Below are 22,016 nucleotides of genomic sequence, written 5' to 3'. Positions count from 1 at the left end.
CCAGCCCCGCCCTCTCCCTCTCGCGCCCCTAGCGGCGGAGTCTCGCATGGCGGCCCCCGCAACGCCGAAATGGGGTCTGCAGAACTGGGTCCAGGGTCGGAGCCCGGCTGTGCGGGCGGGTGGAGCTGAGGAACAAAATCTAATACCTGGCCCCGGAGGGCACAGAGGCCTCGTGCATTTGAGCGTTGTTCATAAGATAAACTTTGAAGGCCACAATTTACTCTGTGCTCAGGTGGCCTCGGATGAGATTTTGTAGGAAATCTTCGCCCACTTGTCGCCAGCGATTCAGAAGTCATGCAGGTGTTCCTAAGCCTCAGGGAATTCACACGAGACCACAGATGCAGGCAGTCCTCCAGTCAGAACTGAAAGCGGTGGTGCACCCGAGAGACACGGTGGATGTGGTGGCCGTGGAGGACGTGGGCCAGAGCTCTGACGCTACCAAGCATCAGAGACGTCTCCATAGAGAGAAACCCTATACATGTAACTAAGGCACACAGACCCTTAGATGGCCATCAGATGTAACAAAACGTTACAGGGCTATAGGGGAGGAAGACCTCATGAATTTTACGAATGTGGGAAGGGCTTCAGCGCTGTTGGGGCTCGGTTCAGCATCAGAGAAGTCAGACCAGAGAGACGCCAATGAGTGAGCTGGACGTGGCGAAGTCTTTGGTAGAGGGTCAGGTTGCCAGGGATCGGAGTTCACACGGAAAGAGACCCTATGAATGTAGTGAAGAGGAAAAGCCTTCTGGGTTCATACTGGGGTCGGGGAGGGGACTATGGATGCAGGGCCCGTGGAGAGGCATCAGATAATACACACCGGAGAGGAACCCTGTGAATGTCACGATGCAGGAAATAACCACCACTGAACACTTTTAGTATCTGATAAATGGCACCCTACCGTGCCACCTACCCCACCCTACCACGCCACAACGCAGTGCCACAGCAAAAAGCCTGTAGGCAAAGATCTTATGCCTGGGAACACCAGTGCCTTCACCAGGGAAGCAGCAGGGAAGTGAAATGCCCCTTCTCGCTTACACCAAAGTCACGGCCAGGGGATTCACCCCAAAGTGAGCCTGTGGGAGAGGGGCCTCTGCAGGCCAGAGGATTTTCTTGGGGTTGTGGTCTGGGAAGGGGGCATGTTCCTTTTGGACTTGATCCGTGTTTTCTTAGAGCAATTTCTGAGACATCGTGTGCAGACAGTGCGGTTGACAAAGATTACAGCGATCCCAACACTCAGCCTGTACGTGCACAGATCACTGGGAAAACCCACCCTGGTGACTGGAGAATGAAAGTGGAGCCCGTTCCATCCTCAGAGCCTAAAAGGGTTATGTGCTTTTCCCATAAGCTGAGTCCAGTAGAATGTGGTTGGGAGAGAGAACTCTCTCCTGTAGCTGCTGCAGGCCCCACCAAGAAGTCCAAGGGAGGGCTTCTCTGCAGTGTCTTTTGAGACAATGGACACATTTCCATCCATTTTTCACAGCCCTGCCCTCCCCTTTGTTCAAGCTGAATCTCTTCCTTGGAACGGCTCCGTGCGTCTTTCTGCCTTGCTTCTGGAGGTCTCATGCTGATCTCAGCAAACTCAGGTGAAGCACTGGCCCCTCACAAGGCCCCTTGCTTTGCATGTTCTAGGATCTTGTTTCATGGGGTGTGAGAACCCAGTAAGGGACCACCCAATTACATCACCTGGGAGCCTCCTGAAAACCACAGACTCCCAGGTCCCACCGCAGGGGAGACAGATTCAGTAGGCCTGGGGTGGAGCCAGGGGATCTGGATTTAGTTCCAACACCCCCAGTGATGTCAATGGTGCACAGGTTGGGAATCTCTGGTCTCATCCAACCCCTCAAAGCAGATGCACCTGCGCAGGCAGTTGTCCAGGCCCTTCTCAGACACCACCTGGACAGGCAACCTGGACTGCTGCACAGCTCTGGCTTGGGCCAGAATCTGTGCTTTCACCTCCAGCTTTTCCCAGCTCTGCCCTCTGGGCTCGTCATAGCCTCGCTGCGCTCGTCCATAGCAAGGGCCCTCAGGATGTGGAGGTAGCTGTCACGCCCAGGGTCCGTCTCCTGCCCGCTGCGGTTCTTTCCTAAGCACTCAGTTCCTTTAGCTGGTCGCAGGGTTCGTGGACTCGCCTTAGCGGTGGACGGTAATGTTGTCACCCCGGTCCCAGCCAGCGGGCGCCATCCTCCGCTAGACCGCTCCAACCCAGAACTAGCCTCCGCGCACCCCCGTCCGTAGACCAGAGAAGTCTTCTAGAGTCATAAGTCGGATAGTGGCCCTCGCTTGCTTCCCAAAGCCCTTCCTGCGGCCTTCAGGGACCTACACGCCGGGTCCCCCTGCTCCTTCCCTTCCAGAGCCTCTTCCTCACCAACTTCTGAGCGGCCCCATCGTCCCGTCCAAGCCAGCACCTCGGACAGCTCCAGGCACGCGCGCTGGGCCTGCCCGCCCCGAGGCTCTCCGGGGCCCTCGGGCCGCTCCCCTAGGCTGGTCCCCGGGCTAGTCCCCGGCAGCTCCCCCGGTCTGCTGCCCCGGGCCGCTTCCCCAGGCCACTCCCCCAGGTTGGTCCCCGGCCGCTCCCCGGGGCCGCTCCCCTAGGCTGGTCCTCCGGCCGGTCTCCCGAGCCGGTCCTCCGAGCTTCCTAGAGTGCCCGGAAGAGCCGACGGCGTGGGGCGGGGCATACTTTGGTCGCCGCGCGCGCTTCCGGCTCAGTCTGGGTCTGTGTCCCGGTCCGGGTCCGGGTCCGGGTTGGAGGGGAGCAGGCGGCGGGCGAGAGGCTCGGCCGCGCGACTCTCGGGCCCCGGGCCCGGAGCGGACGGTAGACGCGGTACTGCGCCCGGCCCCCTCGGGCCTTCTCTTGCGCCGTCCGCACGACTCAGCCACCCGGCGGTCCGCGGGGGCGGGAGCCTGGGGCCATCGGCTGAGGGCCTGGGGCCCAAGTCCTGCCTCCCGGCTCTGCGCTTTAAGGAGGCCGGCTGAAAGATTCGAGAGCCCCGGGAGAGGCCGCTCCCCCGTGTGAGAGCACTTGGCGCGGGCACGGCCCTTTGCACTCCGCTGGGGTGTGTCTTCCTCGGGACCTGTCCACCGACCAGCAAGAAGTCTTCACCTGCCGATGGCAGCCTTGTCACCTGCTGTCACCTCACCTCTCTCTTCGCCTGCCGAGGGGACACGGCCAGGCTCTCCTCTTCCGGAGGCCGGGATCCTGGAACACGGTACTCTACTCTCGAGGCCCGGTCTTTGCCCTCGGGCCCCAGGCCTGACCTTGACATCTCTGGTCACTGAGTGTGCAGCATCCCCCGCTCAGCCCAGTCCCCTCCTGGCTTGTCGCAGGGTCAGGCAGGCCCCCGATCTCAGAGAAAATTGAAGTCTGGTCCTCAAGGAGCACAGGTTTTAACAGTTCTTTTTCTTAGATAGCGTTTGGGAGTCTGTTTTCATTGTAAGAGTCATTCATGCTCATTAAAGAAAATTTGGAAAGTGTCGGGAAAATAGAAGAACACCCCCCTCCCCCCAGGAAAGAAATCACTTGTCAGCAGGTATAGGAGTGTCTGCACAGGTTTTCAGTCTTTCAGGCTCTGCGTGGTGGTTTACTGCCCTTGCTGCCTAACCAGATTGATTCAGAGCTTAACCTCAGCCCTAAAATGAAGTCGTGCCGTGAAGGTCTCAGATCTGCCAGGAGCAGTGCTAGAACCCCTGTGCACCTTCTCTCCAGCCCCCCCATTCACTGGCGGGAAACCGAGGCTCAGAGAAGACTTACCACAGCCAAGATTTGAACCCAGATCCGGGATTCTGTGATCCATGTTCTCCCAGGAGGCCTTCCACCTGCCCACCCCCTCCTCCTCCCTCGCGGTTTGCTGTAACCCTTGGTGGACAAGCCATCCACTCACCAATTCTACAAAACGTGCCCCCCCACTCAGGAATTCAGCACCGTGTGCCAGGCCCCGGGTGCCGAGATGGAACGCTGTGTCACTGCCCTGGAGGCGCCCCACAGCCCCCGTGGTGGGGGAGCTAATAGAAGACAGGTCCACTTGTGGGCACAGAGCAGGAACTCTCGGCACTGTAATTTGCCCCACGTGGTCTCCAGCCCATCCTTAGGTCTGAGGCAGGTGACGTCGTTCGTCCATTAGGCAGCTAGTACCTGCCGGGACCAGCCTCTGACCCAGGTCTGCCTGACCCCATGGCTGGGCCTTCCCACTGCATCCTGTGCGCAGTGTGTCTGCGAGGCCGCCGCCCCTCTCCTGCATACCTGACCTTCAGGCAGCCCCTCCAGAGGGCAGCGTCCAGCCAGCGTGGTGTGCACTCCCTGGGACGAAACTGAGTGACATGTAGGCGGGAGAGGCAGGTTTCTCCCCAGGACCCCAGTCCACTTGTCCACCCAGCAGGACCCCCAGCCCAGCTCTGGCCTGGGAGAGGGCACCATGGCGATGGGCAGGAGGCAGCTGCGTTTCTTAAGGTCCTGAAAGCTGTAGCACATGCTGCATGGCCTGTACACTTGAAGGACAGCTTGGGTGGGTGTAAAATTCTTGGAGTGGGGGTGTGGTTGTGGGGTTTTCCTCGCCGCCTTTGCTGAGCCTACCCATGCTCCCACCATGAGGAGCTCTTCTCATCCCTTCCTTGTCCTGGAGCTTGAAAGCTCCACCAAGATGTGCGCTGCTCTTGGCCAGCTTACATTATATCTTCCTGGGGTTGGTGTCTTATTTTTAAATTTTTTTATTAGGATATAACTTACATATTGAAAATTCCTACATCTTAAGTAGACTGCTTGACTTTTTACATATGTTTACTCTTATAAACCCAACCCAGTCAAGACGCAGAACTTTCCAGACCCTCCCCTTCCAGTCAGTTGTCACAAGGTGACCACCATTCTAGCTTCTCTGCGGCCCTGGTGCTTTTCAACTTCAGATGAGTGGGATCGCAGCCTCAGCATGCTCCGGGTCTGACTGTTGCTCAGCATCGTGAGTTTGGGCTATACCATAGCGTGTGTCCGTGGTCGGTGCTCCCTTTCCTGCTGGGAGGCATTCCCCCTCTGTGCTTCAGGCCTTTGTTGCGGAGAAATCTTAGTCCCACAGTCCCTCTGGTCTCTTCTTCAGAAGACCCATCTGGAAGTGTCCTGCTTATCTTCCCCTGCCTTCCACACCTTCATGTCTCCTCTTATCAGTTGTTCTGATCGTTTCCACTTCGTTTTTCAAGGATCCCTCAGGCCTCTCTGCCACATCCCTGACTTGACTTTGTTGGGTTAGTTCAGCTTCTTGTTGCTTCTAAAAAAGAAAAAAGCCTTTTCTTTTTATAGGAATAAAAATTAAGTAAGCAAATACATTTTCATTTTTTACAAAAGTATTTTAAGGGAGAGTTACTAAGAAATTAATAGTGGACAATGAAAGCCCAGTAAGTTAGTCTAACGTGTACTTTAAAACTTCCAAATAATTTCTCAACGGGAGTATGTTGGACTTGATCCCATTGTTACTTCTCGAGGTCGTGTGTCTCTCCATCCCAAACCTTCAAGTCATGTCCTTCCTTAGCTGGAACCCTCTGGTGGCCCCAGGGCTGTCAGTGCAGGCAGGCCCCGCTCCCTACCCACCGATCCTCACCCCTGGCACACTCTCTCCCAGCGCAGTGCCCTCTCCTGCACTCCTATTCGCGCTTCAGGACCCGCTTTGACAGTGCCTGCCGCGGCTGTCCTGCGGAGTCAGCTGCTCCCTTGTCTCAGCTGCTGAGCTAGCCCTCTGCGCACCGCTGTCTGGACCTGCTGCACCTCACGCCTGTCTCCCTTCTTCGCGAGCCCCCGAGGGCAGGCACTGTGGTGCCCTGTCCCCCTCTGGGTGCATCCGCAGCATCCAGAACAGCAGGAGCAGGCCTCGCGTCAGGCCTCCCTGACTCCACAGCACTGATGTGCCGGGCAGGGCTGGCCTGGAGGCCTCTGGGTCTCACCATGCTGCGTGGGTTTCCCACCCTTAGGGCCTCCAGGGCGTCTCATCGAAGCCTCTCTCAAAGAGCCCACTTGTTATCGCACAGATTCCGTGGGTCGGGAGGCCGGGGCAGTGTTGCTGGGGCTGCTGTCGGGTCTCACAGGCTGCAGTCCAAGTGTCAGCAGGGCCACATCCTCACCTGGAGCCCGGGGTCCTCCCTGAGGCTCGTCCAGGTGGCTGGCAGGATTGGGGTCCGTGTGGTTGTGGGGCTGACCGTCGCTCCCAGAGGCAGCGGCCACGGGCTCTTGGCTTCTCCTCCAGGAGGCTGTGCTCCCTTTCCTCCACTTCTTTTCTGCATTCTGCTGACCTAAACCTCTCTGTGACACTCACATCCTTTCCCTGAGCTCTTTTAATTTTTTTTTAGCAAAGCCATTTGTAATTTCTTTATTGTAATTTGAGGAACCATCCCAGGGCATCCTGAGTTGCTTGGGGCCTGCCCTGTGGGAAAGCAGTAGGCCGGGGCGGGGGGCTGGGCCAGGCCCACCCCGACTCCCACCCATGCCCTATCGCCAGCTCTGCCACATCCCTTGCTGGGGGCCCTCTCCTCAAGACAGCATGGCCTCGGATCTGAGATGCTGCTCCCCTCCCTCCTCACCTGGGAAGTCCCCCTCAGCCCGCAGGCACCCCCGTGTCAGACTGGGTTTCTGGTGGCACTCTCGGCCTCTCCCATGGCCCATCCTCAACCCTGGATGCCCCCACCCCCCGCCATGCGGGCTGCTTGGGGTCAGTACTCTGTCCACCGGCTGTGCAGCCCAGACCTGCCAGAGGTGGGGCCTCCCAGGCTGTGGCTCAGGGCTCAGTCCCCATGCTGGCTGTTCATGTTTTTATGTTTTCAGTATAAATGGAGGAAAAAGTAAGGAAAAGGCCTCTACTCACTTATCTTTGACCAGAAGTCCTGGCTTATTTTTAGGAGAAGCAGGCAGATTCTAGACGTTATTGGGAATGTAGCTTTGTCCCATCAGCACAGAGGGGCGACAGACAGACCCCAGAACACAGCTGCAGGGCGCGTCTTTTCGGTATGCACGAAGGTCACAGAGGCCCTTCTCCAAGGTCAGTGACCCACCAGCAAGAGGTGCCCGATGCAGTCCGGGGAGCAGACGTAGGACACTGTCGTCGCCGCCCTGCGAGGACACTGTGCAGGCACCCACACTTCCTGTGCTCCTCTTCCAGCTCCCAAATCCCCCATGGGAGGGGAGGCGGGACAAACTCCACAGCATTAGGATCACAGCAACTCACCTGGGGGAGTGACGTCTCCAGCCCTTTCCCCTGGCCCCCTGCTCCCCAGCCACCCACCTCCTGGCCCTGGCCCTTCTCACAGCCTGCCTCTGGCCCAGCGACCTCTCCCTTCCCTCTATCCCTGTGTAACCCTGTCCACGCCCCTTCCCATCCCCGACAGAGGTGACAGAGGTCTCATTTCCTTTTCCCTCGCCGCTGATTGAAATGAGATGGCATTGCCTTTTCCAGAGTCTCTGTGCTCTAGCCCAGAGCCTGGTGACATTTGCCTCCCTTTCTGGTCTCAGACCGTGAGGACAGACCTCCGAGTGAGCAGCAGATGCCTGGGCAGGAGGCCCTGGCAGAGACGGAGCCCCAGGGTGTCTTGGGGGCAAAGCTCCCGGGGCCAGGGATCTGCCAGGTCCTGCAGAAGCCATTGGGGTTCACAGGGACAGGCCAGGGTGCCCCACAAGACCTGCAGGTGCCAGGTAACGCTCGGGGAGGAGAGAAACCACAAACACGAGCCCAGAAGCAAGGCCAGCCTCACCGCCAGCCTGGTGACACATCGGGAAGACTGTGACCCCAGCGAGAGGGGCCGGTCGGGATCCAGCAGGTGTCGGGAGACCCAGCGGGGGCGAGCAGGCGCCCTGCGGTGCCCTGTGCCCCGAAGCCTCCCCGCGCTGCGCTCAGGCCCTGGAACAGCAGAAGGCTCCCCACGGGGAGAAGCCGCACGAGTGAGGCGAGCGCTGGAGGGCGTTTGCCCGGAGATCGGACATGGTGAAGTACCGGAGAATCCGCACCGGCGAGAAGCCATCCGCGTGCGGCGAGTGCGGGGAAGCGTTTGCGCACAGCTCGCACTGCGGTTCCACGCCGGCGAGAAGCCCTTCGCGTGCGCCGAGTGCGGCCACACCTTCCGCCATAGCTCCGACCTCGTGCAGCACCGCAGGGTGCACACCGCGAGAAGCCCCACGCGTGCAGCGAGTGCGGGCGCGCCTTCCGGGCCCTGTCGGGCTTCTTCCAGCACCTGCGGGTCCACACCGGGGAGAAGCCTTTTCTCTGCAGCGAGTACCGGCGCGCCTTCCGCCTCAGCTCGCACCTGATCCAGCACCAGCGGGTTCACGGCACCGAGTGAGCCGAGGCGGCCACCCGGAGGACCTGGGCCACGCAGGAGGGTGGAGGTGTCGCTGGGGACGCCCGCTGCGCCGTGCGGGGGGCGGCGTGGGTGGGCAGGCTGCTGACCTCCTGCTGAAGCTGGTCGGCACACCTCGGGCCCCCCAGTCCAGTCTTCGCTCCCCTCTGGGGCCTCTAGGTGGGACAAGTGCAGACGGGGTCAGGGTCAGGGGCCTGAACGGGTGGGTTGAGCAGGGCGGGCATGCCCTTTCTCTCCTTGGGACGCCTGACGGCCTTGCTGTTGACACACAGGCGAGGAATGCAGCCCCTGAGGGCCCCGCGGTGCCCCGACCGCAGCCGGGCGGACATCTAGACCAGGGCTCTGCCAGGGGGCCAGCGCCCCTGGCCTCATTTCAGGCAGCCATCAAGCGACCACTGGTCTCTACATTTTTAAAGGGTTATGAGAAAAGGTGAATAAGCGCAAAGCATCTGTACCGCCTGGCTCTTTACGAAACAGCGGGCGGGTTTGCTCTCCAGGTTCTTACCCCTTTTCTAGGAGGGGCCGCGGGGCCCCGCCCCTGCGCAGCTCGCCCTGCGCTGGGCGGGAGGGGGGCTGGGGGGACCTCGGGGGCGGGGCGCGGGGAGGGGGCAGGCTCCGGGCGGGGTCGCGGGCAGTCGCCTCCTGTCCGCAGCTGGGAGGGGAGCGCCGCGAGCCACGCTGGAGCCTGAAACGCGGCGCGGGGGCGAGGGCGCGGGCCGGGAGTGGAGTCTGGAAGAGGGACCGCCTCTCCGGTAGTGGGGCCGGAGCGCAGGGTCAGGTCACAGGCCCGGGACGGAGCCTGGACGGTCCAGTGCGTAGCGGGAGCGAGGTGGGACTTGCGTGTTAGAAATGTCGCTTGTGGGAAGAGCAGCCCTCCAGAGTACCTGAGATAGTCCCCTGGGATGCGGACGGAAACCTCTCTTTCTACTTTCCAGATCATTCTTTTTACATGTTTGAATTTTCACGTGTTTTATAATATTTATAATTTGTTACAAATGAATAATACAGTGGGCGTGTCAACAAGGGTTTGCTGATGCAGCGTGCAGTGAGAAAGCCTCAGGACGCCCGCCGTGGAGGGCGGGCCGGTGGGCGGGCTGTAGGGAGGCTGCAGAGGGGTGGACCCGGGGACCCTGGGGGAGGCCAGAGGCGGGAAGGTCGTCAGCGCAGGTACTGAGAAAGCTGAGGGGCTGCCTGGTGGTCCTGTGAGCAGGGGGGCGTCCTGTACGCGGCCACCCTTGGCCCCTTCGGTGGCACGTGGCCTGTGGTCTGCATTCTGCTCTCTGCTCTTGCGTCTGGAAGCTATTTCTGGGCCAAAAGAGGTGACGGTTCTGACAGCGACTACCTGGTCTCCTGCTGCCTGGCCTGCAGCACCACGAGGCAAAAGGCTGGTCCACTGTGGTCCTGCCCTCTCCTCTCTTCCCCGGGTCGGGCAGACACGCCCCAGTTCTCCTGAACCTGGCTGGGCCTCAGACTGGCTCTAGGCAATCAAAGGGAAGTGAGGAGCCAGCGGGGCCTTCTCCACATTCTCTGCACTCGGCCCACAGCGACCAGCGGCCTTCACTGGTGCCTGGCCTGAGGAAGACCAACAGAGCAGAGGCGGCCTGCGGCCATGACCACGGACCTCTGCTGTTTCCAGCGCAGGGACTAGAGCATGTCTGTTAGCACAGCGCAGCCTGGCTTCTCCTGACCGAGTGAGCTGTGTCCCTTCCCTTTTCTGTGGGCGAGCTCCTTCGTCTGGAAGCCCAAATTTCCTCCTCTGCAAAGTAGTGTCCCTCTCGGGGTTATTCATAGCAGAGGAGGTGATTCGCATAAGGGGCAGTGGAAGGCGAGCGGGCCGGTAGGACACGTTAGTGCTTCTGCCTCTGCAGCGTCCCCCGGGGGCTGAATTAGTGAAGGGACAGACCCGTGTGTGGTTGGGGCCACAGGCCCTTCATTGTGAGTTTGGCTCTCCTGCCACCAGGTCTCTCTGCCACCTCTGCACCTCTCATCTCTGCAGGTCCTTGTGTGGCCACAGGCTCCAACTGCTGCCTGGTGTTCCCCAGGTCTGACACCATCTCAGCCCAGGGCTGCAGAGGCCAGAGACCTCTCCTTCAGCTTCTGGGAAACCCCAAGAGAGACTGGTCACAGGCCCATCCTGGGGGAGAGAGGCTTCTAGAATGACCTAAGGGAATAGAGAAACAGCACTCAGAAGGAAGGGGTGCTGTTACTGGAATGCACAAGGGAAGGGGTCCCCTCAGGTGCACCCCAGAAAAACCCGTGCACACCCAGTGACAAAGCCACCGCTCTGGCTGTCTGAACGGAACAGCTCCTTCCGGCACCTGGTTGTCAGACTGACACATGTGGTGGGAACCCAGGGCAGTGGGAACACGTGCAGCCTTCTGGGCTCTGCTACATGTCTCGAGGCTAAGGAGGTGCTCAGGGAATGGAGGCCAGGGTGTCACTGCTGGCCTCCAGCTGCACCCTCTGAGAACAAGCTTGATATGCGATGTATGATCTACTCCATGGCTTAAAAATGAAACAGCCCTTCCCCAGGTTTTTACAAGCTTATAAATGACTGCTTTTACTTCTGTTTGCCAAGATTTCACTTTTTTGATAAAACTTTTGACAAGCCATTTTTCCTATTATATAAGCAGATTATATTGTAGAAAATTTGGGGAATGGAGAAAAGAAGAAAGAAATCACACTAGTTCACACCACGTGGCAGAAATGTACTCTTAGAATTTTTTTACATCAACACAAATTCTTTTCCCAAACCGTTTTAGAATGGTTTGCATACATTCTGTCCCTTGGCCCCATCACACTGCAGGTTCCTGTTCTGTCTCTGTCCCACTGTTCTTCACGACGTTTTCCCTTCAACCCAGGATCCATTTTCCCTTCAGTCCAGGCTCCAGTCTGGGATCATATCTTGCCTTTAGTTGCCATATGCCCTCAGGATTCCTTAGTGTGGATCCGCTCCTCAGCCTCTCTTACCTCCCTGGAGATGGTTTATTCATTGCAAGGGCAGAAATAGTAGCCATACAGTGGAAAAAGCAGACAACACCTCGACTACATGATCGGAATTATCACCAACCAGTGAAGGGCCGATGGACACCATGTACCTTCATATGTGACACCCTGAGGACACATCATTGCAGTGTTGCAGCTGGACATGCATGACCTGTGTCCAGCTAAAAGGAAAGGGGACGAGATTGTGGAAGGAACAGGTGGGGCTTTCCAGGCAGGGGAATGGAATGAGCAGAGGCTCAGAGAGAGGCGAGAGCGAGCCTGGTGTGTTCAGGGAATGACAGCTGGCCCCACAGTTGGAGGAAGAGGTGAGGCTGGAGAGGTGGGTGGAGGTGAGGAGCCAGCGCTAGGCTTATCAAGGTAAGACCTGCTGCCATCCACGCATGGTGTGTTCTGGGCACAGCGGACAGCATGGAGCTCCCGGCTTTTGGAGAGCCAGCCTCCTCCATGGCCACCATCGATGGCCCAGCCCAGCATCGGGGGCCCCTCACCATCTGTGCTTCTGTTTGGTGAGTGGGCTGAGAACTCGGAGCAGGATGGGGGGTGGCCCAGAACAAGAGACATCTGTAAAAGTCAGATGTCAAGGGACATTGTCAGGGAGCAGGGGGATGTTTCAAGGGGCTCTCTGGGCTTGGGTTTCCTGAAGCATGTCAGGAGGTTGAGGAGAGACTGCAAGTGTCACTGACAGGAAAGTGCCTAGAGCATGGAGACACAACTGAATGATGCCTTGGGGACATGCCACTCATAACCCAAGCCCCAGGACACAGGTCTGTGGCAGATGCCGTAATGGTGTTTCAGCCGCAGGTAAACGTGGGGGCATCCATTCTGCAGAGAAACCCAAGGTTGCAGTGCCCGTGGGAAACCTGCACCCCCACCCTACGGGCATCAGACCCCAGAGAACTCCTGCCCCAGGAACTGGGTCTTGCCAACGACTGCGCAGGCTTAGGAGCAGATGCTTCCCGGTGGAGCCCTCAGGCGAGCCCCTAGTCCTCGGAGAGACTCGCCCGGGACATGGCTAGGCTGTCCCCAGACTCTGCAACCAAATACACTGTGAGATCATAAATGCAGGTTGTTTTAAGCCAGTAAGTGTGTGGTCACTGAAAACTACTGGTGAGGGAAACTGGGAGAGGTGGGGTCCCTGCAGCTGGGAGGAGAAAATGTGTCATGAGGGCAGAGTCAGTCACACGTGTGTTGGCTGCTGCAGCGGGAACACTCCGGGAGGAGGGGGCTGCGGTGCCTTTGGTCTTAGCGAGGGGAATCCACATGCTGGGGAACAGCAAGCGGCGGGCTCTGCCGCCTGGCGGGCGGTCTGAGGGTCCCTCCCCTGGCGCCTTTTCTCTGCTCTTCTCCACGGGGGAGGTTTCCTGACATGTCCCCACCCGATCCCGCGCTCCCGAGCTTTTCTGCCTGCCTCCTTCCCCCACGGAGCCCCCGCCTTTCTCCATGAGTACTGCCTGCATTCGTTCATTCATTCGTTCTTTCCGCAGTCAGCTCGGTCACCAAACTCAGACTGACATCCCTGACCCCATCTCTGGACCCGGCGGGAGGCGATGGAGCCCGGAGGGGACAGAGGAGAGACCCGGGAGCCCCGCCCGGGGCGGTGCCCGCAGAGGTCGGGGCCCTGGAGGGCCCGCGGGGGCGGGCTGACATGAAGATGGCTGGGCCAAGGCCCTCGCACACGGAGGTAGGGAATCGCCTTTAGAACAGCAAAGCGACCACGGCCGGGCCAGCAGGGTCGGCCCCGCGGCCTCCAGGGCAGCCGAGCGCACGGTCCTCCGGGGCCCTAGAGCGTCGCCGGAAGTGCCCGCGCCGCGGGTTGGGGGACGACGGTGCTTCCGGCGGGCGGCGGGGCGGCAGGTGAGCGGTTGCGGGCTGGGAGGGCGGCTGTCGCGGGGGCCGAGCCCCAGCGGAAAACTAAGGCCCGGGCGCGGGACTGCGTGTCCGTCCTGGGGTCTCGCTGCGGGAGCTGCACGTCCGCTGTGCGGAGAGGACGCGAGAGGCGGCACTAAGGCCCCGGCCAGGGACAGGCTCCCTGACCGTTGAGATGGTCTCGGGCACAGCCTCCCTGACCATTGTGACATTCTCGGGGATAGCCTCCCCTGACCAGTGTGATGGCTTCGGGGGCAGCCTCCCCTGACCAGTGTGACAGCTTCAGGGACCCCCAACCGTTGCGACGGTCTCAGGGGCTCCTGAGCATTGTGGTGACCAGTGTGACAGCCCTGGGGACAGCCTCCCTTGACCACTGCGATGGCCTCGGGGACAGCCTCCCTGACCATTGTGACGGCCTCGGGGACCCCTGACCATTTGATGGCCTCAGGGACAGGTGGACTGAGAACCTCCCCTGACCGTTGTGACGGCTGTGAGGGGGTCACTTTGTCCCGGCTACTAGCATGGGTAAACCTTCTTGTTCTTTACTTGAAATCACTTTATCCCTGTAGGTCATATAGGAAGTATCCCTATAGGTCAGTCTTTGTGGACGTCCCTGATTTCAGGGCCGGGTAGGTTCTGGAAGCGAAGCCCGGTGTGATGAAGGCCTTTGTAGATCTTGAATTCCCCGCCTGCCACGTGGCATTGCTTCCCCTCCCAGGAGCCTGCCTGTCTTCCCTTTCTGGCTCCTAAGGTGCTACCGTTTTTAAGTCTTTGCTACTTTCAGAATAAAACGTGACGTTTTAAATTACATTTTTTGGGACCAGCCCTGTCGCCAAGTGGTTAAGTTGGCGCACTCTGCTTCGGCGCCCTGGGGTTTTGCCGGTTTGGATCCTGGGTGTGGACCTAGCACCGCTCATCAGACCCCGCTGAGGGGGTGTCCCATATAGCACAACCAGAGGCACAAGTGGAATATACAACTATACTGGGTGGCTTTGGGGAGAAGGAGAAGAAGAAGAAGAAGAAAAGATTGGTAACCGAGTTAGCTCAGGTGCCAATCTTCAAAAAAATAAAAATAAATTACATTTCTTAGTTGCAAATATGGGGCTTATATTAAAAAATATTATTGGCCACTGTTTTTTTTTCTTTTTTGGATTACCAGTTCATGACTTTACCGAGTGTTCATGCTTTCTCATGAATATGTAGTAGTCTTTATGTGTTAAGGATATGAATGTCGATCTGGGTTGCAAATATTCCTCCTGTTGTTGGAGTTTTTTTCATTTGTTTGCTTTTTACATGAAATTTTCTCAGGTGGTTAAATCTGTCCAACTTTACCTTTGGTGTCAAGCTTAGCAAAATCATTCCTCAATCCAAAATGACACCATTCAATTAATTTTTCTTGGTTTTTTGGTTTCATACTTTATATTCAAATCTTTATAATTATCAGGAAAGTTTTAAAAGCATAGCTATTTCCCCAGACATCTGAAGCTGATTGAAGGGGCTGGGCTCGTCCTCGTTCGTGGAGCTGAGATGGCAGCAGGCAGCTGGCAGATGCTGCCACACCCACCTTTGCTCTGAACTTTGGGGGGCAGGGCTGCAGGGAGCCCACATGGCCTGCACAGGGTTCCCACAGAACACTAGTTTCCAGGGTCTCTGTTGAGTCAGGACCTTGATTCCTAGTGACAGCAGCGGGCCCAGTGGGGGACGTGGCTCCTTTGGCGTCCCCAGGGGGGGTCTGACCCTCGCTTCTCTGAAGGCATTCTGACCTTGCCGTCACTCTCTGTCATTTTCTCCCCTTTCTTCTCTGGTACCCAAGCAGGTGTTCCCACACCTGGTGTTTCTGCTAGGTGCTGTGGAGGAGGGTCCCCAGGCTTGCGTCTCCAGAACCCACAGAGGCCACCTTGATGGACACATGCACAGGTGAGGCCTGGCAGCCAGGTCCAGAGGGGCCGCGGGGGGACTGTCCTGGGGCTAGGGAGGTCCTAGGGGACAGCTGAGGAATCGGGCTCCCCAAGTCAGTCTGCCGGCTGCAGAGGGACACCGCCAGCCTCGGGCGGCACAGCCCCATCCCACTTCCTTTCCCCTCACAGCCCTCCTCCTCGCACTGCCCGCTGGCCTCACCTCTCCCTGCTTCCTTCCTCTGCCCTCCTGGCACACTCTGCACCCCTCCCTTCTGGTCCCCTTGCCTGGAGACTTCTGAGAACAAGAACACTAATGATATCGAACCGCAAGTGAGCTCGCTCTCCCATCATGCAGCAAGGCAGTCTCTGACGCCGGGTTCAGTGAAGAAAGTAGGAATTTTATTGCAAAGCGCTGAGCAGGGAGAACGGGCGGCTCGTGCTGTAATCCCGAATTCCCAAAAAGCTACAAGCAAGGGTTTTTATTGGGGTCTTAGGTGGGGACGGGGAGCATGTGCCCTTGGGGCTGAAGTTCTAAGAGTGCTCCGCACAGGGACGGCTGTCTCTTCTACGTGTCACGCATAGTGGATTTTAGTCTTTGACCTCTGAAGTTTACAGTCAGTCATTTCAGCTCCTCGATGTTCCTGTAAGGTGCTTAGGCAGGCAGGGGGCTGTCAGCAAGTTCCCCTCTATCAGCGTCCTCCTGCTGTTCTGCAAGGCGGGCTCAGGAACCTTGGCTATTTTGTTTCCCATGTTAACCTTGAGGGTACAAAGCACAGTTTCCCCCTAATCCAGGGTGATTTTAACTCCTTCACCCTCAGTTTCGTTAATTCTTGGCTCTGCTTCCCGGGGCCCAGCTGTGTCAGTGGTCCTGGGCTCAGAGTAGGTGACCAGGAAGAGTCTGATGGATGAAAACCTGGCTAGCGTCCCGCCCATCGGCCATCTCCCTTTCCGGCTCCCATCCCACTCTGTACTGAAGAGTTAAGGCCACATTTGAGGGCTGTCAAAGCTGAGGACTCATATTCCATTTACTGTTGTTGCTATTATGACATTATATAACCAGTGCTAACAACAATGCCATCTTCCCTTAGCAAAGACACATGATTGCCTCGAGCCTTTCCCCACCACACTCTCTGATGGTTTCCACTCAGCAGTTGGGGCCTGGGCACAATATAACCACGGCTGCCCAGAACAAACACACACCCCCCGCACACCTGCACCTGATCCCCCTGAAGTCAGGAACCCCCGTGTCCACGCACACATGCTCATCCCTCAGGGGCACTGCCATGGAGCTGCCCTTCATGCCTGGGACTCCAGGCCATGCCTCTCCCTCCCGTGTCCAACCTCAATCCTGTCCAGATGGGGTTCTGCACAGTCCTGCAATTTTGGACTAAATAATAATTGTAGCAAATGCCAACATACAGAGTGGCGGAGGAAGAGCAGGTCACTCACAACAAAACCACCCATTTTGAAAGGAATAAAGAGAAAACCCCATGTCTGGGTTGCCGGCCCCGAGTTTGTACCACCAGCTATAACAGCCTGAAGGAGAGATGTGGGTGGAGTGACATAGGGGGCCGTTGGATCTCACCGGCATGTTTGGTGACTGGCACCTTTGCTGGGGGAGCGAGTTTCTTCATGAGAAGGCCTGGCAGCCCCAGCTTCTGCTTGTGGGAGGACTCCTCCCCATCAGGGTTTCTCAGCCTCGGCACTGTGGACATCTTGGGATGGAAGATTCTTTGTTGTAGGGCATCCTGTGCATTCTAGGATGTTCCACAGCCTACCCGGCCTCTACCTAACCACTGAGTGCCAGGAGCACCCCCTCCCATGGTGACCTCAGAGTTTCCAGACAGAAGTGCCCTGGAGACAACGTCGCCCCAGATGAGAACCAGTGCTCCATGCTTAGGGCCCTTCAGGGCCCCTCGGAGGCTGGCACGGGAGGACACCTACACAGGGCTGCCTGGGGCACCTGGCCTGGCCTCAGGAGGCAAGCAGTTCACAGGACCTGAAGCCTGACCCGGCAGAACCAGCAGGAGAGGATGTGGCCCTCCTTGTCTTAACTCTGAATAACTTTTTCTTCATAAGTGCCTCTGAGTCACTTTCTTGAACTTCCAGGTCCACCAAACCACAAGGCCAGGGCTGGCCACCCCCGGGGGCCTTCTGTTTCTTAGCCCTTGCTTGCGGCCTCTCCCTACCTCCAGTTGCTCAACTGAACAGCCCCCTTATTAGGGAATCAGTGGGAAAGCTCTGTGGATGCCACCCGCCTGGGAAGAGCATCCTTGCCCCCCAGCCCAGCCATAGGTGTCGTTATGACATCCGCAGTTCAAGTCCTCGAGAGGGGAGCGGCTGAGGACTTAACTGGTTCCGTTCAGTGGCTCAGGTTATTGCCTGTGGGTGGAAAAGTTTTCTCTTAACTTGGTTGCTGTGCTTGTCATGGTGGTCCTGTCCTCCTGAGCTCCCTCGTGAGTAGGCGTCCCTGTCTCAGCTCCCCAGGCGCCCCTGCAGCACCTGGCACAGGAGGACCCTGTGAAGGCCACAGTCAGTACCCAGCATTCTGAGATCCCACTATCATGCTCCCACATCCAGAAAGCTTCTGACTAGGTGGGCACATGGTGTGTTCCCATTAGCCAACGGGACTAGTTTAACCAGATGCCTCACTGCCCAACAGTCAGGACCGGGAGGGCCCCACCAGCTCCATCGTCCTTCTCACAGGCTGCTGGCCGCTTACTCTGGGTGCTCACTTCTCGCTGAGAAAGGATTCTCTTACTTGCATAGAACAGAGTCCTTTGAGTTGGTGGGTTGGGGGAATTGTCAAGGATACAGGGTTGTCTCAGGGAGTCCTGGCTTGGAGAAACAGGCTGTGCCATCAGGGCACCCTTGTCCCTACGCCTCCCGGACCTCTGCTTCAGTTTCATTCTGCTCTGCTTTGCTGCCGACCAACTTTCATTGCTTTCCAGGCCACATGGCAGAGCAGGCAGCACTCAGCCTGGTTTCTGCCTCCTTCACTCCTGACACAGGTGGACTAAGGTCAGGGGCAGGGAGGCACCCTGCTGAGCCCTCCTCCGGCCCCTTGTCTGTTCCTGTAACCACAGCAGTTAGGAACGGGGAGGAGAACTGGGCTGGATCGGGACAAGCAAAATGACAGGTGTCTGCTGCCCACTGCCTTTGTTGCCGTCACTTCTGTCGTCTCCACAGGTGGCAGTGCCGTCTCAAGTTCACATGCAACTGTATGTTGTTCAAGAGTTTTCTTATGTCTAAAGTCATACATCCCTGACCCTCTTTTCCAGCTTTTCTGGCACAGGCATCCAGTGGTGGCCATGCTTCCAGCTGTGCTGCTGAGCAAGGGGCTGAGAGCACAGGGTTGGCACCAAAGCCAGTGATGTTAGGAGAAGGGGAAAGCCATGGAGAGAGTGTGCCAGGACTGCTTCAGGGGCCTCCCCGGGCACTGGGGCTTCGGGACCTTTGTGGGATTGAGGAAGCTGGAGAGAAGCCCAGAGATCCCCCTCGGGGACCGGCTGTTTATGAGAAAGCTGCAGGGCAGAACAGCCACGGGAGCACTGTGTCTGGGTCCGAAGTCACCCTGAATGCAGGCTCTGCGACGGATGGGAGAGGAAGCTGGAGAGGGCGGCCTTATCGATGCAGCACTTGCGACAGGGGCTTCAAATGCTATTCGGATGTGGTGAAGCATCAGAGCATTCACTCTGGGGAGAAACCCTACGAATGCAGCGACTGTGGGAAAGCTTTTATCCACAGCTCACATGTCGTCAGGCACCAGCGAATTCACAACGGGGAGAAGCCGTACGTTTGCAAGGAGTGTGGGAAAGCCTTCAGCCAGAGCTTCAACCTTATTAGGCATCAGAGAATCCATACGGGAGAAAGACCTTACGAATGTCCTGAATGTGGCAAGTCCTTCAGTCAGCAGTCAGACGCTGTTAAGCACCGGAGAATCCACACTGGAGAGAGACTGTATGAGTGCAGCGAATGTGGGAAAACCTTCATTCACAGTTCCAATGTCGTTCGGCACCAGAGAATTCACCATGGAGAGAACCCCTACGAATGTAAAGAATGTGGGAAAGCCTTCAGCCAGAGCTCCAACCTCATTCAGCACCAGAGGGTGCACACCGGCGAGAAGCCCTATGCGTGCCAGGAGTGCGGGCGCGCCTTCAGCCGAAGCTCCTTCCTCAGCGAGCACCGGCGCATCCACACTGGGGAGAAGCCCTACGAGTGCAGCGAGTGTGGGCGCGCCTTCCGGGCCCTGTCCGGCTTCTTCCGGCACCAGAGGATCCACACTGGCGAGAAGCCTTTCCGCTGCACGGAGTGTGGGCGCGCCTTCCGCCTGAGCTTTCACCTGATCCAGCACCAGCGGGTTCACGGCCCCGAGTGAACCTGGGAGGGGTGGTGTGGAGCAGGGACAACGTGCCGACGAGACTGGAGGGGGCGGGGGCGACACCTGTGAAAGCTTGCCCACGCCAAGAGGTTTGTGTGCTTCGTTCCACGTGCAGTGAGGACAATAAAGCTGTCTTGGTGGCTTAGTCTTGCCCAGGCGGAAGGCTTCAGTCTGTCTGTCTGCTGCCACCTTGCCTGGGGGCAGTCGGAAGAGAAGGGGGTCTCAGGGAAGGCAAGCTGTGTCGATGGGAATGGAGGTTTTCCCAGAGGAAGGGAGGGGATCGATGGTGACGTGTCCACTGAAATGAATTTTTTTCACTTTCATAGCACTGTTTTTCCTGAGGTGTAATTTACATATGGTGAAATGCATAGATCTTAAGTGTTTGGTTTTATGAGTTTTGACAAATATAACCCGTTTTGACCTTTATAACCACCACACTATGAAGATGGAGACTATTTCCATCATCCCAGAAAGTTCCTTTATGCCTCCTTCAAGTCGACCCCCTCATCCTCAGAGGCAACCAGTGAGTTCATTTCTATCACTATAGTTTTGCTTGTTCTAGAACCTTGTATAAATAGAACATTATAATCTTTTATGTCTGATTTCTTTCCCTCTACTTAATGTTTTTGAGATTTATCCATGTACCTGTTGTATGTCTTTTAGCTCCGTAGCACTTTTTAAAAGGCAAGAGTCACTTTCTACCTTGTGTCAAAGCTGTATGTTTATGTCTGAGCCTCCATCAACGTGTGAGCTCCTTGTAGCCAGAACGGCTGTAGCACAGCCCTGGATACAGACTGTGCGCCCCACAACAGAGCAGCAAGTGCAATATGCTGGGGAGTTTTATGGAAGAGGCATGAAGGAGAGACCATGAGGCCTGGCCACAAGGAGACGATGACCTCGATCCACTTGTTTTTACAGCATTTCAGAGGGTGCAGCGTGCAGAACTCTGCTCAGCCTCATGCAGGCAGTACAAGAAAAGGAAGCTTAAGATACTTGCACTTTCAACAAATGCTTCCTAAGCCCTCAGCTGTTCTACGGGAAGCAAATCCACCATGGTATCTGCCCTCGAGGACCCTACGGGCTGAGGGTGAGACAGACGCACAGCTCTCACTGGAACGGACACCCCAGGAAAAGTCCAGTAACATAAGCATATACGGGGAGTGGGCAGCGCGGGAGAGCAGCAGCCAGGAAGCCTGGCGCAGGGGACGAAACCGGGAGGAGCTCCCAGGGTGACTCCTGAGCTGGTTCTTCAAAGATTTAATCAACACATGGATTAAGTGTTGTGTACAAAGCAAAGGCCGGGGCACACGAGAGGAATGTGAAAGGGTGTAAGAAACGTGCTTATAGGACCCTGCGATTTTGTAGTTGGTGATCCAAGACAAAGTGTAATAATAGAAAACAATGGTCTAAGTGAGCTCACTACTTGATCTGAAATCGCACATGACAATTCGACAGGGTTATGGACACGCGTACAGTCACGCGCCGCAGAACGCCGTTTGGGTCAGCAACGGACCACATACACGACAGTGGCCCCGTACAGTTAGTGCCAGAGAGCCTAGGTGTGTGGTGTGCTGTGCCATCTAGGTTTGCGGGAGTGGACTCTGTGATGGTCACACAATGAAATCGCCTACCACCACATTTCTGAGAACATGTTGCTGTCGCCACATGACACATGACTGCAAATGTTACTTGCCAGATAGGGAGAGAGAGCTGTCTTTGTTGGGGAAAATATTTTGGTGCCTATTGTTAAACTCTGCCATGATGAATTCAGTGAGGTCACGTTACTGAAAGTCGACTGTAATGAACAAGACAAATCTGAGCAGTCACCTGGTGTAAGTCCTGGGGTCCGGCTCCTGATCCAGATCTGCCCTGGTCCGGCTGTGGTTTGGTGCCACTCCATGGCAGTTGTCTGCTCTAGCATAACTACCGACTGTGAATTATTCTGGGTCCTGGAGCTGGCTGGACTTCCAAAATAGTAGCACAATTCTAGGGCTCTTATTGGCACCTATTTCTTTTAAGATGTGAGCTTAGGGGGCCAGGGTGTAGTGGTTAACTTTGGTGTGCTCCGCTTTGGCGGCCCAGGTTTGGGGGTTTGGTCCCAGGCATGAACCTACACCACCTGTCAGCCATGCTGAGGCAGCGACCCACACACAAAAGAGAGGAAGACTGGCAATAGATGTTAGCTCAGGGCAAATCTTACACACACACACACACACACACACACACACACACAGATGTGAGCTTAGGCTGCAGGGCTGTGCAGCCTGTAGGGGCAGAGTGGATTCAGTGGCACCACGGCTACTGGGCTGCTGGCTCTTGCACCAATGGTGAGGTGGGAAACTGAGCCTGGGACGCCCATGCTGAGCCAAGATCCTCAGATGTGCTGAGGGGTCCCAGGTTCGTGCTGCTCCCAGGTCCCAGGGGAAGCCAAAGCAGTCCCTCTTTGGAGCAAAGTTTCTGTCCTCAGAGCCGTGGTGCTCCTGCTCATAAGGTCAAGCAGAGAGCTCGCGGAGGTCAGCAGGCACACAGGAAGGTGAGTCCCACTG

At 57.1% G+C, this 22,016-nt stretch overlaps 1 protein-coding gene across 5 annotated transcripts; it reads left to right on the top strand.

Moving 5' to 3' along the window:
• Positions 1–2,701: 2,701 nt before the first annotated feature.
• On the top strand, positions 2,702–19,615 carry ZNF696 (zinc finger protein 696). Of its 5 annotated transcripts, none has more exons than XM_046641813.1 (4): positions 2,702–3,206; positions 12,810–13,006; positions 15,005–15,108; positions 18,371–19,615. In XM_046641813.1, the coding sequence occupies exons 3-4, from the start codon at positions 15,093–15,095 to the stop codon at positions 19,465–19,467; spliced, it is 1,113 nt and encodes a 370-aa protein (XP_046497769.1). In that variant the 5' UTR covers positions 2,702–3,206; positions 12,810–13,006; positions 15,005–15,092; the 3' UTR covers positions 19,468–19,615. The 5 variants fall into 5 exon arrangements, with proteins under 5 accessions (XP_046497769.1, XP_046497770.1, XP_046497767.1 ...); XM_046641814.1 differs by lacking the exon at positions 2,702–3,206 and adding an exon at positions 11,547–11,831; XM_046641811.1 differs by lacking the exon at positions 2,702–3,206 and having other exon boundaries at positions 15,008–15,108.
• The last annotated feature ends 2,401 nt before the right edge of the window (positions 19,616–22,016 follow it).

The sequence above is a fragment of the Equus quagga genome, chromosome 16, assembly GCF_021613505.1.
Source record: "Equus quagga isolate Etosha38 chromosome 16, UCLA_HA_Equagga_1.0, whole genome shotgun sequence".
Taxonomy (NCBI): Eukaryota; Metazoa; Chordata; class Mammalia; order Perissodactyla; family Equidae; genus Equus; species Equus quagga.
This window is presented reverse-complemented; position numbering and strand designations above follow the sequence as displayed.